Genomic DNA, 24,519 nt, shown 5'->3' with positions numbered 1-24,519 from the left:
CATTTTTCATTTTGAGAGGTTGTTTATTGAATTTGAAATCTGAGATTACAGAGTTGCACTTGTTAAAGTAAACGTTCCTTATTTCATTGAATGCTGTACATTGTAGAGGAAGTGCATCTTTGTCTCAGCCTCATCTTCCTCTGTCTCTCAGTGACAAAAAATGTCCTCCACCATTCAGTGAATTCCATAAACATTCATCGACATGATCAGCTCATCAGAGAGTAATGTCTTCATTAACGTTCACATGTGTGTGGTTGAGTCTTGCTGGTTGCTGAGTATTTGTGCAGGTCTGTTGGTGGTTTGTATCACTGTGGGCTGATGTACACAGTAATACACAGCTGTGTCCTCAGGCTGCAGATTCTGTCCTTTTAGAGACACTGTTCGGTCAGAGAATAACCAGAGGCCTGACAGGTGATGGTCAAAGACTGTCCAGGCTGCACAACCATTCGTCAAACATTCATTCCATATTAAATATGAATTAACAAAACATAAAACTAAACAAAACTGTAATTTATATTTTAATAGTTTATTAATGATGGGCATCTCATAACCCACTCAAGTTCCTGCAATAAAAAAAAATGTTAATCAGGTACAAAATATTTTCTGTTTTTGCTATGAATTGTTATATCTAAATGTATTGTATAATTTTCTTCAACAATGACATTAATCATGTGAGATAACTGTGGTAAACATGTGTCCTGTAGGATTTTGTACAACTGCTAAACAAACTCCAGTCACTGTGGCTCTCGAGCACAATAATAAACAGCAGAATCTTCAGTCTTCAGACTGTTCATCTGCAGATACAGCTGCTGTCTGCTGTTGTCTCTGGAGATGGTAAACCGGCCTTTGACTGACTGAGAGTAGTAGATCTCAGCACTGTTATAGTTGATAAGTGCAACCCACTCCAGTCCTTTTCCAGGAGCCTGTCTGACCCAGTGCATGATGTGGCTGCTTAATGTGAATCCAGAGGCTGTACAGATCAATTGCAAAAAAAAAGTGATACTGAAGAAAGTGAGTGTCCCCAGAGGTGGTAGTAAATAGAGGAAGTAGTTTTTCCAGAGGCTGTACAGGTCAATCTGTGAGATTCTCCAGGCCTTTTAACCACTGGTTCAGATTCTGTCAGAGTCTGACCAACACCTGTCAAGAGAATAAAAAACAGCACATGAATTCAGTTGGAACACAATTAAGAACTATGTCAAATCGAGATCAGTGAAGATCTTCACCTGCCCAGCAGAGTTAAAAGCAGCAGTCCTGTCCTATAGTCCATCATGTTAAACTGTGTGTCCACTGTTCTCTGTCGTCCTCTCTGCAGTCAGATAAGTAGAGGTGGAAGACATCTGAGTTTTGCATTGACTCCTCCTCACTGGGACGAGAGACCTAGATTGGACTCGGATGTCATAAAATTAAACAATCACATTTCACCCCCAAGGGGGAGGATCATTTTATCAGTAAAATAGTGATGACTTCTGGCAGCTAGAAGGCCTGAAGAAGCCAACAAGAACAGCAGCTGTTTCAACCGAGCAAATTGGGGGTATTGTTGCAAACACTGTTTTTGTGACTGAACTTGGATGAACATTTTAAACTGGTGAAGAATGGAAGACTTTTGCCCGACAGGAGAAGATTGGCGATTTAGTTTTTTTAAGATTTAGGTGATGGATGAAGTTTTTGAGATCATTTTTAAAATGTATTTGTCATGTGTTCAACTCACATCAAGGCAAGATGGTGAGTCTACTTTTTTCCCCTTGTGTCTAAGTAATTGGCATGTTAGAAAATAAGTCTTTAGACTTTAAAAATAATCAACTCCCAGCAATTATACTTGTCATTCTAAAATGAGCTCTGCAGTCGTCGATCAAGTTTTTTTTAAGGTTTGTAAAACTACACCAGACAGTCACAAATTACATTAGAGTTGCTGATGGTGTGTTTGTAATAAAGGAAGAGTTTGCATAGTGCTCCCACTACGGGTTTGAACAGGGAACATGAAACACAGATGTATTTTAAAAGAGTATTATTTCTACGAGAGCAGGGGAAAGTGTAAAATACTAAATGCCTGGAAACGTCACGTCAAAAGTCATTTTGTCGTAGATTATTTGGATGGGACAGACAAGAATATTTTCTCACCACATGTTTAACTCTAAAATTAAATTCATGATTAGTTGGGGATACAAGATTTTAAATGATAAATCTTTCATTTGCTGGAGAAGTTAACTTTAACTGACAGACACACTATTCACTTCCTTATGATGCAACACACAAGGAGGACAATTTACATACAAGTTGTAGCAGGCCCCTCCGTACAAGGATGAAACTTTTACTGGTGGTTTTATGATGTTTAATCCTTTCCTTTGAACCTTAAACCATACACCATATCACCAACGTAAGAGCTGAAATGCATACAAAACATGTGACCGATTAGCTCACATTGTTCACATACTGCTGTCTTACATTGATGCAAAAACGAACACATTATCAAACAAAATGATCATATCTCAACTTATTTAAGTACCTTTTGCCTCCTTGGACTGCAAATATGAATTTAACGTTCATCACTGCTCCGTGTTAAGTTACTGCCATATTTGGGCTAACAAGCTGTACACTTCAAAAAACTGCGCTAGCCAGGACTCATAGCGCTTCCAAAAGAAAAGAAAAGCGCGTAGCTTAAAACCGAAGTCAACCATTTCACTATATAAATTTCAAAATAAAAGACAATTACCTTTTCTATAACAAAAATTCACTTATGGTTATTTACACTCCCACCAAAATTATGAGTGATTTGTTATATCAAGATAACAACAACGAACAATTTTTAACAGGAATAACCATTTATCTTATCTTATGAACATTCTAATATCAGAATTAGCTTTTGCACAGGACGCTCTACACTAGTGAGCTTATTACTGCGTTGACCTTTGTTGTTCAGTCTCCTGTCTCCGAAGGAGATTTTTACTCTTCGCACGAGTCCGTCCTTGCTGCTAACAGTCTCCAGGACTCTGGCGAGTCTCCATTCACCTCTAGGTGACAGTTCATCAATGTCCAACACAATGTCACCTTCTCTTAGATTTCTTTTTGGTGAGTGCCAGCGCTGTCTAGCAATAATGTTTTGCAGATACTCACGCCTCCATCTGCACCAGAACTGTTCAGTCAAAAACTGCACACGACGCCATCTCTTTGCTCCATAGAGGTCCTCTTTTGAGAAGACACCAGGTGGGGGCAGTGTTGTGCTGGATTTCATGTGGAGCAGATGGTTAGGGGTTAGCGGTTCCAAGCTGTCAGGGTTGTTAAGGTTGTCTACAGTCAGTGGGCGACTGTTTACTATGGCCATAGCTTCATAGAATAAAGTCCTTAGTGAAGCATCATTTAATCTACCATGTGCAAGTGACAGAGTAATATTCAATACACTTCTGACAGTCCTTATCTGCCGTTCCCACACTCCACCTGCGTGACTGGAGTGCGGTGCGTTCATCACAAAGTCGCACTGCTTTTGGGACAGATAAGTACTCAGTCTTTGAGTGTCCAGTTCACTTAGGGCAGTTTTAAACTCATTCTTTGCGCCAACAAAGTTTGTTCCCTGATCACAATGGATTTGTCGAATTTCACCTCTGATAGAAATGAAACACCTTAGTGCATTAATGAATGTGTCAGTGGATAGGTCCTCTAATAGCTCAATGTGAATGGCGCGTGAGCAAAAGCAAGTGAACAAAAGTCCATACCGTTTATGTTGTTTTCGCCCTTCTGTAGTTACAAAGGGCCAAACAGTCCATACCGCAATATGTGAAGGGTGGAGAGGGCTCCAAGCGTTCTTCTGCTGGCAGGTCGCTCATTCTCTGACCCTCCGGGCCTTGCAGAAGTCTACGACAAATGACACACTGGAGGATTAAAGAAGCAACGGTTCTGCTCATCCCTGGGATCCAGTAGCCGCTGGATCTGATTTAGTTAATGGTGAAGCCTTTTCCTTGGTGTTTTACTTTGTCGTGACAGTGAGCTATTATGAGTTTAGTCATGTGATGTTCTTTTGGAATCACGAAAGGATGTTTGAAAGAGTCTTTGATAGATGAAAGTCTCCCTCCGACCTTGATGAGATCATCCATGTCCCTGAAAACGTCTAAGTGGAACAGTTTGTTGTGGTGTGGGAGCTGATTGCCTTTGTTTAATAGCTTTATCTCTTTTCCATATGTGTGTTTTTGTACATCCTGAATGATGACATGTACTGCACTTTCTTGTTCACTCACTGTAGCCGGCATATCTGATTTAACTTTCTTGGCCCTTCTTATGAGACGTGCTACAGCTTTCACTGCTTTGGACCATGATGAGAACTTGGACAAACGTTCTGCAAGGCTGAATGTCTCTGTAACTTTAGTTAACATTGCCTGTGTTTTTCTGACTTCTGAATCTCCAAGAGACAATTCTAGCTCTACACTTTGTGGTGTGGGCAGGTCCCTCTCCCAGAGAAAGGAGGGGCCTGTGAACCAGTTAGATGAGAGAAGCTCAGTGACAGATTTACCCCTAGATGCACTATCGGCTGGGTTCTCTTCAGATGGCACGTAAAACCATTGCTGAGGGTTTGTACTTTGGCGAATCTTTTGGACCCTATTTGCTACAAAAGTGTGGAAACGCCGTACCTCATTGTTTACGTATCCCAAAACTACTCTGGAATCAGTCCAGAAATACTCATTGATTTGAGCATAGCAGAGTTCATCTCTCAACATGTTACTAACTGAGACTGAAACTACAGCTGCAGTTAGCTCGAGTCTGGGGATTGTAGTCAGCTTGGTAGGAGAAACACGGGCTTTGGCTATTACTAATGAACAGTGAATCTCCTCTTTGACATTTTTGGCTCTTAAATAGGTGCATTGTCCATAACCACTTGTGCTCGCATCAGAAAAGTGGTGCAACTCTATTTCTTTAAGTTCTCCGAAACTAGCAGGAAAGTAACAGCGAGTTATGTTTACCTTGTCTAAGTTGGCAAAATCACGTTGCCAGCTCTCCCACCTTGGCCTCAGCGCTTCTGGCAGGGAGTCGTCCCAGTTGATACCTTGGTGACACATTTCCTGCAAGATCCTTTTTCCATGAAGCACGAATGGCGCCAGGAAACCAAGGGGGTCATAGATGGATGCAACAGTAGATAAGATACCTCGACGTGTTGCTGGTTGGTCCTTTAAAGTGTTATCAAATCTGAAACAGTCCCTTTCAACGTTCCATTTGATGCCTAAGGCCCTTTCTGGTGGCATGTCTTTGAATGTCAAGTCCTTTGTTTCTGTCTCTATTGCACATTCAGATGATGGGATGCTTTGTAGAACAGCAGAGCTGTTTGAGATAAATTTGTGTAGACGGAGCCCTCCTTGCTTGCATATCTCTGTGGCCTCTTGTGCGAGCTGTATTGCCTTTTCAACTGTGTCTGTGCTTGTGACTCCATCGTCCACATAAAAGTCCCTTTCCATGAACTCGGATCCTGCAGGGTGTGTAAGACAGTGTTCTTTAGCCAAATACCTTAGACCGTAATTTGCACACCCTGGAGATGATGTTGCACCAAAAAGATGTACCTTCATCCTGTATACCTGTGGCTGTGTCTCTGTGTTGCCGTTTTTCCACCACAGAAAACTCAGGTAATCTCTGTCGCAACGCTGAACGTGAAACTGGTGAAACATCTTCTCTATATCGCACATTAGAGCAACAGGATGTTGTCTGAACCGAAGGAGGATGCCTGTTAGATTGTTAATCAGGTCTGGCCCTTGGAGAAGATATTCATTTAGACTTGTACCATTGTGTTTGGCTGAACAATCGAACACAACACGTAGTTTAGTGGGCTTTTGGGTTGATAAATCCCGTGATGGGAATGTACCATCGTTCACCTTGTTTTGCTTCATGGTGTACTTCTTCAACATCATCCCTTTCAATCATGTCTTTCATGTAAGCTATATAGTCTCTTTTGTAATTTTCATCTTTGTTGAACTTTCGCTTTAAGTGTTCGAGTCTGATTTCAGCAAGCTTTCGGTTGTTGGGTAAGTGTGGCCTTTGTCTGAAAGGAAGAGGCATCTCATAGTGTCCTTGTTCATTTTTCCTTATTCCTTCCTTGAGTTTGTCCAAAAAGATGAGATCCTCTTGTGAGACTGTGTTGTCACTTGCCTTTGTGTCCTTAAAGTCTGACTCTAGCACATTAATCACGTCCATGGGAGTTACAATGGGTAATTCCTTTATTGTGATTCGATGACACAAACTTGACTGAGTTTCATTGAGCTCTGGTGCGGAGCCTCCAACGATACTCCACCCTAGGTCCGTGCGGATAGCATATGGCTCCTCACCTTCTCCTAGTAGAACTTGTCTTGGAGCTAAAGTTCTGGGACAGTTAAATCCTATAAGGAGTCCAACATCACAACTCAGAAGAGGTGGTATCTTATCAGCAATTTCTGTCAGGTGGGGCCATTGCTTTGCTGTGTCACTAGTGGGTATGTTGTCATAGTTAACTGGGATAAAGTCTTTGGTATATGAGGGGGGTAGGTCGATGGAAATGTCTGAGACATAACCTCTCACACGCATTCCAGTTACTCTGTTACTCTTAACAATAGAGTGAACACCAAGCATGGTAGTTAGCTTTAACTTTACGGGGTGAGAGTCTGCTCTTAGCTGTTTGCTTAATTCTTCACAGACAAATGTGCTGTCACTCTGTGTGTCTAGTAGTGCGTAAACTAATTGCTCTTTAGATGGGCTCTGAACCGTAGACACCCACACAGGAACAATCATGGATGTGCTACTTGACTGACCCACCTTAGATATGTTGAGAGCTGTGACTGCCGCAGTTTCATTTGTAGTGCTTGGAGTGGTGTTTCCATAGCTTTGAGACCTTTCATATGCCTTGTGATTGTCATTGTGCAGACAAGTGGGATGCCTTCCTTTGCAAATGTCACAAGTGTGACGATGGCGACAATCTTTGACATTATGGCCCACCTTTAAGCATCCATAGCACAGTTTATTGTCCTTAACATATGTGCGTTTCTCTTCTAAGGGCTGATCTGAAAAGTTAGAGCACTTTGACAACTGATGGGTTTCATCTTTGCAAAACATGCAGGGTACCTTTACTTTTGTGTAACTTGTCCTTGCCTTGTTGTTTTGTACCGTGGCTTATGCGTTGTGAAGACTTGTGTGGATCTGTTTGGTTTAAAGTCTTTTGTGGACCTCTTCTCGTGAGATGCGTTGCATGAGTGAAGAGCATACGAAGAAGTGATCGGGTTGCATGCGATCTCCGCTTCGACTGCCACAAATTGTGCAAAGTCTTTAAAAGAGGGAAAATCCTTGCCGTCCATAAGTGTAACTGTGACATGTCGATTCCAGCGGGCTGCCAGCCAGTCAGGAACTTTCTGTAGTAACTTTTGATTTTCCTCACAGTCACTTAGTATTTCTAGGCCTTTTACGTGTGGTGTGGCTTGGAGACATGCATTTAAAAAATCTGAAAATGTTCTTAATCCTTCAGCATCCTTTGAGCTTATTTTAGGCCATTTTGACAGTTTGTCTCTAAAATGCTCTCTGGACGATAAAGGGCGGTCCATAACGTTGGTCAAGCTTTTGCCATGCGTCCTTGTATGCCTCTTCATCGCTGCGAAAGAACGTGCCCTCAAGACAATTTTTTGCTGGGCCTGTAACGTACCTTTTGAGCAAGTGCAGCTTATCAGCAGGTGAGATGTCTTTGCAGTCTACAAGTGAAGAGAATGAAGCCTTCCATTCAATGTAGTTAATTGGATCTCCGCTGAACACTGTGAGCATTGGCACTGGGATTCTGTTTATAGCTATACTGTTTTGAATTGCTTGGGCCAACTGGGAAATATCTGTGAGAGGCGTTTGAGTGACAATTTCAGGGTTTGGGTTGTTCACCGTGTGACTTGACATATGAATAGACACATTGTTTTGTGGCATTAATGGAGGTAAGCCACTAGAGGGAGCTGGCGCTTCATGAACAGATTGGTGATCAACAGAGAAAGGAATATCCTTTGGTTGTATTTGCTGACTGTCCACATCTATGTTCATTTCTCTGTCGTAGATCTCAAGTTTTGCGCGAGCAGCTTGCATTTCCTTTTCTGCCTTTAAACGCTCAAGTTTGGACTCTATATCTTTCATTTTTTCCCTTTGTTTAATTTCCTCCTGCACAATCTTATATTCTGCTTCCTTTACAGCTAACTCCACCGCTGCATCAATCCTCTTGACTGCGATGCTTGAAGTGTCGGACTGCTTACTGACGCTAGACTGAGAAGCGGTGCCTTAAATGGAGTGGGCATACTGATGTGACAGTAGCTGATGAAGGCGCTGCATTTCTCTACTTGCATCAAAATCACCGTCTATTGCTGTTATACGTTCATTAAGTATTTTCATAATGTCCTTAGTTACTGCTTCACAAGAGTCCATTTTGCGTCTTGTTTCAGAAAATGGCATAGTACGCTCCCTTATTTCACTGTACACCTTCATCATGTCGTTCAAACCCTTTTCAATATCATCAGCCATTACACACAACTCGTGCTCTGATAAGTCAGTTTTTAAGCTTTCTCTGGATGTTCTGATTAGCCCTTTCCATTGTTCATAGAGACTCATCAGTTTTCTGTCCCTTTTCATCATTTCGTCCTTTTGGTAGGCTAGCATTTTCTCCGTTAGCACATTAGGCCGCTCTGAACGCCTGGGTAACGATAACTCGGTCGCAGCATCCATTTTATGAAGCTCGGCTAATTGTTTTTCTTTGCGTTCAATATCTTCCTTCAACTCCTGTCTTGACTTGCTCTCTGCATCTCCTTGATGTAATAAAGCTCTCCTTTCATTGATGTCAGTTTGTAGCTTACGTGTTTGCTCGTCGATACCGTCCATTTTCCGTGTCGTTGTAGCTCGCTGAGGGTAAGCTCTTACTGTAGCAGGCCCCTCCGTACAAGGATGAAACTTTTACTGGTGGTTTTATGATGTTTAATCCTTTCCTTTGAACCTTAAACCATACACCATATCACCAACGTAAGAGCTGAAATGCATACAAAACATGTGACCGATTAGCTCACACTGTTCACATACTGCTGTCTTACATTGATGCAAAAACGAACACATTATCAAACAAAATGATCATATCTCAACTTATTTAAGTACCTTTTGCCTCCTTGGAGGGGCTGCAAATATGAATTTAACGTTCATCACTGCTCCGTGTTAAGTTACTGCCATATTTGGGCTAACAAGCTGTACACTTCAAAAAACTGCGCTAGCCAGGACTCGCGCGCTTCCAAAAGAAAAGAAAAGCGCGTAGCTTAAAACCGGAAGTCAACCATTTCACTATATAAATTTCAAAATAAAAGACAATTACCTTTTCTATAACAAAAATTCACTTATGGTTATTTACACAAGTTATGAGCTGAATTTATTCCATCACTTTAAAGCTTATATATACATCCAGTACAAACAATGATGTATCAGTGAATGTCAGAATATTTCAGTTGATGAAAACAGTTGCTTTTAAATTATATTAAGAACCATTTATAAAATCTAAAGACTGTTTCCCTCTTTACTGTAACAGTGAGCTGGTGTTGAAACCATCAGTGGTCTGAGGGCTCCTCCTCTGGTGGCTTCATGTTACAAGTGTTCAGGCACTGAGGGGTTTTTGTTCAGGTCTACTGATGGTTTGTGTTATTGTGGCTCTCTGGCACAGTAATACACAGCAGTGTCTTCAGGCTGCACATTCTGTCCGTTTAGAGTCACTGTGTTGCTGGAAGAGTCTAAGTCGATACTGAACTTGTTCTTTAGTGAATCTTTGTAATATGTTGTGTATCCAACATGTCCACTTCCAATCCACTCCAGTCCTTTCCCTGCAGGCTGTCTGTTCCAAGCTGTGCGATAGCTGCTAACAGAATAAGAGACCTGACAGGTGATGGTCAGACGTTGACCTGGCTGCACAGTCACAGAGGCTGGCTGTGTCAGCTGTTCACACTTCACACCTGTTAAAAAAAGAAAATGTTTAGTAACAAATGATCAGGTTAAACTGCAGAAGAAGAACTGCTGACTTTGACATATCCAGAGAGACTCACATCCAGCTGCCAACAGCAGCAGCAGAGCTACAGAAAACATGGTTTATGTTGAAACTGACGTGCTGTGAACTCCACTGACAGCCTGATGGGAAGTTTTTATAGCTGAGTAACAAGGTGGAAGGAAACGTGACGCCATCCTGGGATGGGCTGTAAACCACTCTGACTGGAAGAGATGGTGAAACGCCACATCGTCCTGTATAATTACAAAACGTTCTGGATTCTGCCTCACCTGCCCCCTTTCCCCACCTGGCACAAGTCTTTCATAGAGGTCATCAAGGAATGAAACAACAGCCTTAGTGTACCAGTTAGGAGTTTATGCATTTTATTTTTTATTTCTTTTTAGTTGTGTTAGGTTCATAATGTCAATGAAACAGTTCTGACTATACGTAACATGTGCAACATGGAGTTTTGGTGGTCTGAGAGAGAAAACAGTTCATGAAATTTGAAAGATGTGGTCACTGAATCCATTTTGTGTAAAAGCAATGAAAAGTGATCCACAGTTTAGTCCACATTGACTTCTGCTGTGCTGACTGTGTGACGGGTTTTGAAAAAGTGAACTCGTACAGAGAAAGGTGAGTTAGCAGTTGTAAAAACCTGTAAAGGGTGCTGGCAGGTGGTCATCATGTATATGAGTGACTGGATAAAGAACAGAGACAGCTGTGGGTGCTGCCGTTAGTCTGGATATGGAAAGAGTTTTTGCTTATATGCATTATCGACGTAAGACCAGAAAAACATAAACAATCTATTCTTTTGGCCAGCACTATATCTGTGATACCATTTGGACTCTAAATCACAGGTTAGACAAGTAGAAGATATTTTAAAAAATTCCAGAGAAAAAGAGGCAACAAGGTTTTGATTTGTTACATATCTAAATGCTACTGTAAAGGGTGTTTTTTGTCCTTTTTTATTGCTGTAAAATCTGTTAATTTCAGTCAAATTCAGATTTTGGTGGATTTGGTTGTGTATAGGAACATTTTCTTTAAAAATGTTGGTGTACAATCTGAAAATGACGTGGCAGCTTTGTATTTTCAAATGTTACCAAAAGTACATTTTTGCGGAAATCGTCATACATGTAAGACATGTGGACACAGATTCATCAGACTAATACGGAGAATTCAATCAGCAGAAGAATTGCAAAAAAAAGTGATACTGAAGAAAATGAATGTTCCCAGAGTTTTTGTATGACTCTCCTATTATTGTCTCTCGCTGTGTCTCTCTGGCACAGTAATACACTGCTGTGTCCTCGGTCTTCAGACTGTTCATCTGTAGATAGACTTTACTGCTGGAGTCGTCTCTGGAGATGGTGAATCTACCCTGGACTGACTGGGAGTAATAGATAGAAGAACTAGCTGTCTGCATAAAAGAGATCCACTCCAGTCCTTTTCCAGGAGCCTGTCTGACCCAATTCATATAGTAGCTGCTGAATGTGAATCCAGAGGCTGTACAGGTCAATCTGTGGGATTCTCCAGGCCTTTTAACCACTGGTTCAGATTCTGTCAGAGTCTGACCATCAACACCTGTCAAGAGGATATAAAACATTAAGTAAAATAAGCTGGTGACATGTGAATGTTTACTGTACATGAGTCATTCCTCCAAGAGTCCCTTTTACATGTTTCAGTATAATTTGTGCAACAGGTTGACAAACACATTATTCAAGTTGGTTAATAAGCACAGTCTGCATTTTGTGAAGACTTTGACAATAGTTTATACATTTTACAATACACACAATACCAATAAGTGTGTCAGGAGAAAGAAGACCCCAGTAGGAAAGAGAATATTATTTAAGCTTCAAAAACAAATTCCAGAAAAATATGTAACCCATCAGTACATGGATTCCATGAATACCCATGTTTCAGTACAAAGAAATTGTCCAGTCATAGAAACATAAACTCCGTTACCATAGTGTAAGGCATGAGGAAAAACACAATAAGTCTCATTCCAATATTATAAATAGTTATTTAGTTTTTAAATTTTATTCAAATAGGTCAAACTTAAAATGAAAAGAAGCTGAAGAGCACTGATAGAGTGAAGTTCTTTCTGCTTTTATCATCAATTTAATGTGTCTATTTTTATTTTAAAAAATAAAAAAAGTTACAAAAAGTGGCATTAAGATGGAATTATTTGTTTAATTTCTTGTTAGATGAAGAGCTTTTTAAAACGCAGTTATGAGCTGAAATAATGCTGACATTAATTCACATGAATATTGTGAGTCTGACAGAGAAGACACTTTTTGGAAAATGCCTCCACTGTATATTTAATATTATTATTGTATATTATAATGAGCCATGTTATATCACTTTTACTTTTTCATTGCAAAATACATCTCTTTCTCTCTTTAACAGTGAGCTGGTGTTGAAACCATCAGTGGTCTGAGGGCTCCTCCTCTGGTGGCTTCATGTTACAAGTGTTCAGGCACTGAGGGGTTTTTGTTCAGGTCTACTGATGGTTTGTGTTATTGTGGCTCTCTGGCACAGTAATACACAGCAGTGTCTTCAGGCTGCACATTCTGTCCGTTTAGAGTCACTGTGCTGCTGGAAGAGTCTAAGTCGATGCTGAACTTGTTCTTTAGTGAATCTTTGTAGTATGAATCTCCATCAGCTGCACTTCCAATCCACTCCAGTCCTTTCCCTGCAGGCTGTCTGATCCAAGCTGTGTAGTAGTCACTCACAGAATAAGAGACCTGACAGGTGATGGTCAGACGTTGACCTGGCTGCACAGTCACAGAGGCTGGCTGTGTCAGCTGTTCACACTTCACACCTGTTAAAAAAAGAAGATGTTTAGTAACAAATGATCAAGTTATACCGCAAAAAGTTTGTCTGACATGCTTTAATTTCATTTGCATAAAATGTCTATGAGAATTAACACCAAAGACACATGTCCAACTTTTCTTTATATAAAAATTCAAAATGTTAATTTTAGTTTAGAAATCTGACACATTTACAAACATGTTTTATTCAAATTATTTCAAATATGTATGTATGTTGGTATCATGGTTTCTCATTACTCCCTGTAAACATATTGAGCAGCAGATGAGCTAAATAATCTACAGTATTCCTCTGTTCACCAATATCCACTGGAATTTTTGAATATCGCTTCATTGTCATCTCATCATGTTACACCATCCACCAATGTTTTGAATGTATATTTGATTGTGAACATTTCACCTTTCTAATGATCTTCTGATGCGGCCAAGTTCACTCTGTGATCAAATGTTTTTCAGCTTGTTTCTCTTTAAAAACTGACTTCATATCATTAATGGTTTGTGAATGTGTATGTAGGCTTATAGCTACTGAGTCTGAAGCACAGACAAATCACCACACAGCCGATTGAGAGGCTGAATGAGATGAGCTGTAACTGTCTCATTACAGAGACAGAGGAGAGAAAAACAAGGCTTTAACTGCCCTCTATAGGTTTAAAGTGGACCTTCAACATATTGTCTACTTCAATACAATGTTAATAAACTTATTTTCAATGATTCCCAATATCTCTATAGATATTTATGTGCACATGTAGTATCCTTTTATTCATAGCTCTTGGAAATTTTTATTGGACTTTATTAGCAGTAACCCACAGACGACAATACGCAAATGTGTACCATGACCTATAACTTTTTTCTGTGTTGTGTAAAGTCATATCCACAACAATACAGAGCGATTTGCAAAAAAACATAATTGGTAAAAGGTATCTGTAAATTGAGGTGCAGTTACTAGTCCCTCGCATGAGCTGACAGAACTACAGTCTGTACTGGAAGAAGAGTCATTCTCTGCCAAAAAAGGCACTCGCCCTTAGGACCTCTCTCCCTCTGGTTCTCCAGCAGAGTACCAGGGGTGAAGGCTAGAGGGCAGAGAGCCCTGCATGGGCCCGCTGAAACATGCTGGAGGCTGCTTATGTCAACTAATAAAGTCCAATAAAAACTTCTAAACCTTTCAGCAATTAATATCTAAGTATACATTTAGAGATTTTCAATACACTCTGAATACAGATTTGATTTTTTTTTTTTTTTACACATTTACAAATCTGATTATGCACACAGAGATTCTGAATACACATTTCCAGATTCCTGTAACCATTCACAAATGTGACTGGAGTTTGTTGAGCAGCTGTACAACATCCTACAGTACTCATCAGATCCCCTCACATGATTAACGTCCTCAGTTCAGGTCAAGAAAATAATCCATTTCCTTTACACCCACATATCTTTTTGGTATGAAGCCACATTTCCTGAGAAAGGATTACTATAATTTAAAACATGAATTTTAATTGCGTAAATGTAAAAATGGTATTACCAAAACATAAGTCGCTTTTGCAGTAGAGCTTCAGAAGTGCATAAAACCCACTCCTTAAAGATGACAATCACTAAACTATAAACAGCACTTGTGCCGCACTGGAAACACTTTACAATATGACACACAAAATTGTGAGTAGTTACTAAGGAACGAGTGAGGAACGAATCAGGAACGACCTGATAATGAATTAATTGTTAATAAGTCGTTCCTGAATATCTCAGTGAACATATCAGGCAGCAGATGAGGTAAATAATCTACAGTATTCCTCTGATCACCAACATCCACTAGCATTTTTAAAAATCGCTTCATTGTCATCTCATCATGTTACACCATCCACCAGTGTTTTGAAGATATTTTTGATTGTGGACATTTCACCTTTCTAATGATCTTCTGATGCAGCCAAGTTCACTCTGTGATCAATCAATCATTTGTACTGTCTCAGTGTTCTGCCACAAGTTGCTGATGGTGTGTTTATAAGAGGAAGAGTTTGCATTGACCTCCTCTCCAGGTTTGAAAAGGGAACATGTGACACAGATACATTTCCATAAGTAGAGTATCAATCTTTAACTCATGGTGTCAAAGTTTAAAACTATTTTAACCTTGACCAAATTACAAAAGGGAAGTCCTATTTGCGCATTTGTGAAGAGATAGAGCTCTTGTTTAATTTAGCTCTGTCAGATGTTATTTTCTACCGCGATGCATAGAAACAGGAAAAATGTTTCCCCATCTTTTCTGGGCAATACACAATACACACAATACTCTGGGCAATACACACAAAAACATGTCATGTGCATGTGAATGGATGTAAATAATAAGAGGTTTCTGCAGCTGGTTTGAGGTTTGGAGTTTTACATTAAAGACCTTTAATGGTTTCAGTGTTTGAAGATATTTGAAGCCACAAAAAAACAGAGAAACTCGGAGCCTCTAGAGAGCTGCTCAGATATTGAAATCCATATAAATAAAAATAAAAAACTGGTTTCTTTAGGTAAGAAGAAAACTACATTAGTGGAAAACAAGGGATGCTAAGTATCCACTGACATGCCGGTCAAATATACAGGACACATCTGCTGTTGTTGAGTACATACAATATAAGATAGTTAAGACATCTGTATGAGTTTGAAACCCCACAACATCTATATATTTACTCCATTTTCCATTGATTAAGTCAATTTGTCATGTAAAAAACTCATCTTAGACAAAGAGAAATTATGTTTTGTAGCAGACTTACAGTATCTAGTATATTCAGTTACTTTCCATGTGCAGTCCCTGCAGGTAGGACTGCAGAATGAAAGAAAAAAAGTAGTAGCTCTCATCTCACTGAATGCAAACTAAAGCTTATCATCAGTGTTCAGACTTGTGAATTACATTGCTAAGAACAACAAAGGTAAACATTGTAAACATAATTGTTGATTGTTTCTGGCATTATGTGATATTAACTGATATTAACTGTTCATCAGAGTGATGGTCTGTGGAAACAAATTGTTCTTGTGTCTGGTTGTTTTGGGGTACAGTGGTTTGCAGCGCCTACCAGAGGGGAGAAGCTGGAACAGGTCCTGAGGAACTTCCTGATCTTCTTTCTCTGAAAGAGATGACACCCATCCTCATCACAGATCCTAAGTGCAAGTGGGGGTCAGTGGGGAGGCGTGAGGGGGTGGCAGGGGGTGCAGCTGGTTGTGTGATGTCTGAGTCGGAGCGGGTGAGGTGTATGAATGATGACTTTATCAAACCTGCAGTAAAACACATTCAGGTCGTTGGCCAGTTGATGGTTCTCCACAGTGTGGGGGGATGGTTTCCTGTAGCTGGTGAAGTCCTGCAGATTTTTCCACAGTGAAGCAGGGTTGCTGAATGAAAACCTGTTTTTCAGCTTTTCAGTGTTGCTTCTGTTTGCTACTCTGATCTCTTGTGTCGGTGAGCTTCTGGCCCGGTTGTACAGGATTCTGTCGCCACTGCTGTAGGCCTCCTCCTTGGCCTGACGAAGCTGCCTGAGTTTAGCTGTAAACCAGGGTTTACTGTTGTTATATGTGCACACACGAATCCTCACAAAAGCTGATGTAATATTAGATCATAAGATCAGTATCAGAGCTACAGTGAACATCTGTACCTCCATGACTACAAAGAACTGCTGAGGAAATTTAGAAAAATGTGATTATTCTTATTTTTTGTTGAAGGATCCAGCAGATTTGTTCTTCTAAAATTTGAACTACTCAAGTGAGTTACATAATGGCTGCACTTATGTTGACTTTTTTGTATTGTTAAGATTTAAAACAGTTTATTTCAGAAATTCTAAAACTGTGAAAACATAGATCTTATTGTAACTGTAAGATTTATTGATTGATATGTTTGTTTTTATTGTATTTTCTTACTTCAAAGACGAGAGAAGTGAAAGCAAAATAAATACGTCTCATTCTCTCTAACAGTGAGCTGGTGTTGAAACCATCAGTGGTCATTAGTGGCAGCCAGGAGGTTTTCTTGGATTAATTGAAGTAATGACATTAATCATGTGAGATAATTGTGGTAAAGATGAGTACTGTAGGATTTTGTACAGCTGCTTAACCAACTCCAGTCACTGTGGCTCAGCGATCCACTTCAGTCCTTACAACAGCCTGTCTGATCCAAGCATTGTCATAATCACCACCGAACCCTGAATATGTGCAGGTCAGTCTGTGGGATTCTCCAGGCCTTTTAACCACTGGTTCAGACTCGGTCAGTGTTTGACCCTCAGTACCTACAGACATTTAAACAGCTCATTAGTTTCTGTAATGCAGCCATATTGTCTTTTACCAGGAGGTTTGTCATAAAAACAGTTATTGTTCTTACCTGCCCAGTTAATAGACAGGATGAGAAAAACAACCAAATAATCCGGTCTGATCATTGTAAAAGCCAGTTGTCTCTGTCCAGTCGGCAGTGTGTACGTCAGTGATTTAGTCTCTGTCCTTCACTCTGCAACACATATGTAGAGACGGAAGAGATCAGACTTTTGCATGGACTCCTCCTCCTCAAAGAGAAACACACCACATCTCACACATCTCTGGAAAAGATATGATTTAGATCATCATCTTACATTATGATTGTAATTCTGATTTATTTTAAATAAGATCTTTCTCAAGTTATTTGGCCTAAAGTTTATTTATATCAAATTTAGATTAATTAATTCGTTCTGCTCAGCAGCATTTGGGGGCCATCCATGTACTGGATATATCATGCAGAAAAGTCCAAATATATTCTCAACAATTCCTCTTAAAAATCAAGAATGGGAACATTATTAACCATTATTGTTATAGAAAAATAAAAAAGCACATAACAAATGTAACAATGAGTGAGTCACAAACCACATCAGCTGTTGCTTTCATAGTGTGCATGTGTGTGTTTTTAGCAACACGTCTGACTTCAGATCTTCTACTGCCACCTGTAGATCTTTGGACACAAATGTTCTGTGGAGTTTTTGTAAAGCCTCTCTGCTTCCTTTAACCAGTGTGTTACTCTGGCACAGTAATACACAGCAGAGTCCTCTGGCTTTAAGTTGGACAGCCTCAGATACACCATGCTGTTGCTATCATCTCTGGTGACTTCTATTCGTCCTTGCACACTGCTGGCATAAGTGTTTCTGCTGGCATCTGAGAAGCCGCTCCCTATCCATTCCAGGGCTTTTCCTGCAGGTTGTCTTATCCAGCTCATAACACAGCAGCTAAATGTGAAGCCAGATCCCCTGCAGGAGAGACTGAGAGTCTCTCCGGGCTTTTTCATTTCTGAACTGGAAGGAATGGACTCCATACTCTGACCTGTACAACCTGATGAGATGAAAGGAGAGAGGACCCACAGAAGAAAGCGAGACAGTCAGTGAGACTGGGAAGTTTTCTGGTATCACTGACTGACCATCAGTCCATGTTGTGTGATAAAAGATAAAACAGCAAGAAGCAGGAGAACTCACAGGGCAGAGAGAGAGCAACCAGCAGAAGAGTGAGTGTGTTCATCATCCTGAGGCTGGAGATGTGACCTCTGATGCTCCACACAAAGTACAAGAGCAGTCAGCAGGACAGAAGTACACTGCACAGACTGAAGATTTGCATCAGGATATCATGGGGAGGGAGCGGCTCCTGCACTGCTACTCGGCTATAGTTTAATTAAAATGTATCATTTATTATTTATTACATTTTTAATGTTGAATGTTGAATGTTGAATACAAAATAGGACATTTTCAAACAGCCCCTTTTTAAAAATATATGTGACTTAATTTTTTTTTTTTTTTTTTTTTTAGCGTATTATAAAAATGAAATAACATGGTCTACCTGACAGACAGCACATTCATGTATCAATAACCTTCAGTTGTAAAAAGCTTCATGCTTGATTATTTCATGAGGAAATGTGGTCTGTAGGCTGCTGGGTATGTGTGCAGGTACAAAGTAGCAGCAACGTACAAAGTAATCCGTCAAAATGACAGCGTTTTTCTTCAACTCACAGGAAGAGAAGGTGTAACTGCACTAAATCGTAATGAGACACATTAACTTGTACTTTCTGGTATCCTCATGAGATTGACTAAAGAGAACTGATTCTCTTAAACTGTTAATGCTGTTCAACAGTTTCAGGGTAACATTGCATTTATTTTGTAAAATGTTCAAATTACAAACAAGTAAAATAAAGAAAGTGAGTCGTTGAGTTATCGTTCTGAGCGAAGGAGCTTTTTAAATCCCAAAATTAAGCTGGATTCTTGCTGTTAAACACTTTTCTGCAAATACATCCACCATTTTATTAAAGTGATGTGTGGCAGTTTCATCTCATACCTGTCTCTTGCATTTAAAAAAGCTTTGGAAGTTTTTAGCTTTATAAAGTAAATTAGTGTAATAATAAACTTTATTACTGATGAAAGTAAATGTTATTGATGTTGTTATATGGTATTGATTATAAGTCCTTGAAAATTAATGTTGTTTTATATTTATGGCTTTACTGAATTTCCTCACAGATGGAGTAAGTTATGAATTTGACACTGATATAAAAATTACCATTTGGATAAATAATCTATTTTATATTATTTCCACATCTTAATGATATATATACTGTTTATTCAAATGACTGTTTTTCTCAATGAACTGGTGTTGAAACCATTAGTGGTCTGAGGGCTCCTCCTCTGGTGGCTTCATGTTACAAGTGTTCAGGCACTGAGGGGTTTTTGTTCAGGTCTACTGATGGTTTGTGTTATTGTGGCTCTCTGGCACAGTAATACACAGCAGTGTCTTCAGGCTGCACATTCTGTCCGTTTAGAGTCACTGTGCTGCTGGAAGAGTCTAAGTCGATACTGAACTTGTTCTTTAGTGAATCTTTGTAATATGTTGTGTGTCCAACATGTCCATCTCCAATCCACTCCAGTCCTTTCCCTGCAGGCTGTCTGATCCAAGCTGTGTAGTAGCAAAGAGAATAAGAGACCTGACAGGTGATGATCAGACGTTGACCTGGCTGCACAGTCACAGAGGCTGGCTGTGTCAGCTGTTCACACTTCACACCTGTTAAAAAAAGAAGATGTTTAGTAACAAATGATCAAGTTATACTGCAGAAGAAGAACTGCTGACTTTGACAAATCCAGAGAGACTTACATCCAGCTGCCAACAGCAGCAGAGCTACAGAAAACATGGTTGATGTTGAAACTGACGTGCTGTGAACTCCACTGACAGCCTGATGGGAAGTTTTTATAGCTGAGTAACAAGGAAGGTCACTGAGTTTGCATAGAATCAAACACATGAAGCATCAATGTTGGTCTAACTGGAGCCAATAGAAGAGTCTGTTGACTGTTATTATATCTGCAGAGTGAAAACATGCCTGGAAATCACCTCTGCTTTACATTTGATATTTTAATTTCATTACACACTCAGTTGTAACATTTTGAAAATGTCCCTGCATTTACAGAAATGAAACAACTGTTAACTTTGCTTTTACTGTCAACTATTAATGCCTAAATGTATTGTACTGACAACAATTCAATAGTAAAACATTATGTCAATTCGTATATACTGTAATTGCAAACAACAATAAGGATTAATATCACTAATCTTAATGGGAATATTAACATGAATCATGGATATTGGAAAACATATTCATTAAAATCAGCATTGCAATAACAATGATGACGTGCACCCATTGAAACAAAAGGAGCAACCACCAAGAATGTTGCTTTATATAAGCCATGTTTACAGTGTGTTTAGCGTGTTTTCAAATGATTAAAACCCACTTTAAAAATGATGTGAGCTGTTTTCCTGAGAGAATTTATTTACTGTCAGCACCTCATTTATTTATTGCTGCAAACAGAAATCCAGTGACAGCAGCCAGGATCATGTAAATAGTGTGAAAACTTGAGTGTGATGCTGCTGGTTTGCAGGTTTGCATAAAAGACTTTTAATGGTTTCAGTGTTTGCAGATGTTTGAAGACACAGACATACAGAGAAACTTGGAGCCTCCAGAGGAAAACAGCTGCTCAGAAACTGAAACCTGTGTGACAAAATAAAAAACACTAAAACCTTTAGATGAAAACTATGGAGGCTCATGCATTCATAAGTTTGATCTTTATCTGTGTTTGGTTGTGTCATAAATAAAAACAGTCTTAATCAAATGTCTCCACTTTATAGATCACTGCTGTCTTCTCTCAGAAATGGTTTGAATCAAACTACAGTCTGTGATGGAAAGAGTGAAATGTTCTTACTCTTCAGTTGGTTTGTATTATAGAGCAATATGAGTCTGTTTCAGAAGTATTTTCTCATGAAATGTAACTTTAAAGCCAGTCATACATCAGTGGTACTCAAATGTCTGTGTGTTGTATCATTTTGAATGACTTGACCTGAGGACATGAATCATGTGAGACAGTGCAGGGTCTGTCAGCCCAGTGAGGATGAGAAAAGACTTTTTGAGAAATAGTTTTTGCTTCAAAATCCCAGAAAATGTTTCTTACTGCAGGATCAGTTGTTCGTCCATCTTTAATCACAGTCTCACAAGCACCAGAATACACAGCAGCTCCTTCAGGCTTCCTGCTGTTCATCTTGAGATCTACTTCCTGTCTGCTGAGATGAACTGACACTGACAGATGGAGCTGCAGTCACTGCTGATGGTAAACACCTTATAGTCCAACTTTACTGTTGGAAAATACAAAATGTGCTGAATCAAGTTGACACATGACTTTTGTTTAGAAAAGTTTCAACTATTACAACATGCAGTGGACATGAGCAGCAGGAGTGTTCAGCTTTAGTTCAGTCCAGGGTTCGAGTGTCAGTCAGTTCAGATCAACGAGAACACCAGATCTGAGTGTCTCCTTTTAGTAACAGAGGAGAGAGAAGCTTGACACTTACTGCCCTCTAGTGATTTTATAAAGGAAACTGCAACATTATTTTTCACTCCCATATTATGACTCTCTTTAGTTTTGACATTATTTTCACATTTTAATGTTTCTTTTAAATAGTCAACTTTTAAAAATGTATCTGGTTCAGGGTGGACTGAAGTTTGCCAATTAGCTGAGTGGAATGTGCTGTTTTGCTCAAGTGTTAAATGCAGAAAATCTGCCAAATGGTTGTGGTTATTAAATACAGCAATGTCTCAAATAAACAGGTGAATGTTCACTAATATTCTGCTTTCATTGCTTTCAACATATCGCTTATCATTGAGAGCAGAAAACTGACAAAAGATGGTGGTGATGATGATGGTGATACACATTGTATCATAATATTTTTTTTACAATTGCTATTACATCCCTGTCAATCTTCTGCAAATATGTCCAGACATCCAGCTCCCCTTGTGTCCAAGAGGGACGTCTAATCATGTGGCTGGGGGTTTTTTTGTCCATTTTTAAGGCTGTAAAATCTGTTAATTTCAGTCAGATTCAGATCTCTCACTGTGCCTCTCTGGCACAGTAATACACCGCTGTGTCTTTAGACTGTTCATCTGTAGATAGAGTTTACTGCTGGAGTCGTCTCTGGAGATGGTGAATCTACCCTGGACTGACTGGGAGTAATAGATATTCGAACTGCCTGTGTCTATATAAGCGATCCACTCCAGTCCTTTTCCAGGAGCCTGTCTGACCCAGTGCATCTCGTAGCTGCTGAATGTGAATCCAGAGGCTGTACAGGTCAATCTGTGAGATTCTCCAGGCCTTTTAACCACTGGTTCAGATTCTGTCAGAGTCTGACCATCAACACCTGTCAAGAGGATAAAAAACATCACGTGAAATTAGCTGGTGACAAAAATAAAATAAAAATAAAATAAAGATCACTGAAGATCTTCACCTGCCCAGCAGAGAGTTAAAAGCAGCAGTCCTGTCCTATAGTCCATCATGTCAAACTGTGTGTCCACTGTTCTCTGTCGTCCTCTCTGCAGTCAGATAAGTAGAGGTGGAAGACATCTGAGTTTTGCATTGACTCCTCCTCACAGGGAGGAGAGACCTAGATTGGACTTGGCTTTCAGTTTATCGTTTGATGAAACTGGAGAATAAATGATCGGGAGTCATTCCTCAGTCAGTTAATTCAAATTTTGTCTGACATGCTGTAAGCATATTGGACAGCAGATGAGCTAAATAATCTACAGTATTCCTCTGATCACCAATATTCACTGGCATTTTTGAAAATCGCTTTATTGTCATCTCATCATGTTACACCATCCATCAATGTTTTGAATGTATATTTGATTGTGGACATTTCACCTTTCTAATGATCTTCTGATGCAGCCAAGTTCACTCTGTGATCAAATGTTTTTCAGCTAGTTTCTCTTTTCAAACTGATTTCATATAATTTATGAGTTTAAAATATTTAGATATCTAATATTGAGATATATCAAAGTGCTTTTGCAGGTGAGAAAACCCAGATTCATTCATTAAGATCACATTGCTGTTTGTTGTCTGTGGAGGTTTTTGTGCAGCTGCTCCACTGTCTTCAGTCAATGTAGATGTGTTTATTCACTCAGTCCACTCATCAGCTACCAGCACGGCTGGCTGCACGGGTCTAACCGAGCTAACTAGGTAACAGCAGCTAACAGTTCCAATTAGCAGCAGTTAGCAATAATATTAATAATAATAATGAATTACATTTGTATAACGTCAGCGTTTTGTCTTGATACCCAAAGTGCTTCACAGTGAAGGGGGGAAACTCGTGGTCCACCACAGAGAAAGTGACTGTGAGAGTTAATTGTTCTGTGTGTATCAGTCTGTGATGGACTTCAGGGTGTTTTCCTGCCCTGAGCAGGAATGTTGGGACAGGTTTCAGACTTGACTTTGTAATGTCTTTTTTTTCCATTTTACTAGCAAGTGCTATAAATCTGTTGGAAAAATAAAACAGTATCTTGTAATCTTCTCACATATGAGTGTTTTGTGTTTCTAATCACACGTCGTTTCCATTTACTGCATCAAGACCAAGTGACGGATCACTTAATCCTCACAAAGCCTTTGCCACTAGATGGTAGTCTTCACTCACTTTTCTGACTTCTATTAACCAGCTGGCATGTAAACCAAAATGTCCCTCAAGCACATCAACAAGCTGACTTTATTAAACATCTTATGAAGTGAAATTGTTCGTCTGGTAGCTTGATATTATTCTCAAGAAGGACATGAAGTCATTGTAATATTTTTAAATAAATCGTAGAAAAGGTTTCAGTCGTAGTCATCTGGACACATCATGGAAACAAAAGAAGGTCATTTTCAGGTGAAACTAGGCAGGGTAAACAGCCGAAACTCAGGAAGACTCCTCCCTGAGGGCAGGGCCTAAGCAACACAGAGTATCTTAAATTTCTTAGTTCTCAGACCATTTTCACAATTGAGAATGACTTCCAGATGGGAGCCGAAACGTCTTGATTCTGAAAACAGTGTCCAGATGACTACGACTGAAACCTTTTCTACGATGGAACATTCCTGGATGAATGAGGGACTACACCGTCTTATTTTTTAATAAAGTATTATTTTATAACATAATATACTAATTTAATAATAATAAACAAATAACTATAATGATTGAAATAAATAAATACATGTATTGAATTAGTTTAGAAGAAGTAGGTCATCTATCAGCCCCTAGTAGTTCAAGCTGTGCAAAGCTCATTTCACATGTACATTAAAAGTAACCTAGATAATAATATATCAGATGGGCCTTTCAAAATCGCTGTGGTTAAAATGGCTAATTTACGCGGCAAAAGAGGGTAAAATATATAATGGAATATATGGTGAGTGAACAAATAATTAATAA

General features: G+C 39.4%; 1 long non-coding RNA gene and 2 gene segments (V, D, J or C); all 3 read right to left on the bottom strand.

Moving 5' to 3' along the window:
• Positions 1-45: 45 nt before the first annotated feature.
• LOC122868487 lies at positions 46-22,737 on the bottom strand. The segment is given in 4 exon segments: positions 46-1,050; positions 11,209-11,337; positions 22,275-22,488; positions 22,576-22,737. Coding segments are annotated over 4 exon segments (708 nt in total).
• Positions 9,532-10,149, bottom strand: LOC122868506. The segment is given in 2 exon segments: positions 9,532-9,944; positions 10,035-10,149. Coding segments are annotated over 2 exon segments (348 nt in total).
• On the bottom strand, positions 11,600-17,257 carry LOC122868512. The gene is made up of 3 exons (XR_006376127.1): positions 17,138-17,257; positions 15,849-17,045; positions 11,600-12,791 (listed from the first exon to the last, which is right to left on the bottom strand). It is a non-coding gene; the product is annotated as an uncharacterized LOC122868512 (long non-coding RNA).
• Positions 22,738-24,519: the final 1,782 nt, after the last annotated feature.

Source organism: Siniperca chuatsi, linkage group LG21 (genome assembly GCF_020085105.1).
Source record: "Siniperca chuatsi isolate FFG_IHB_CAS linkage group LG21, ASM2008510v1, whole genome shotgun sequence".
In the NCBI taxonomy this organism is placed as follows: Eukaryota; Metazoa; Chordata; class Actinopteri; order Centrarchiformes; family Sinipercidae; genus Siniperca; species Siniperca chuatsi.
Note: the sequence above shows the minus strand (reverse complement) of the source record. Positions and strands in the feature narration are given on the sequence as shown.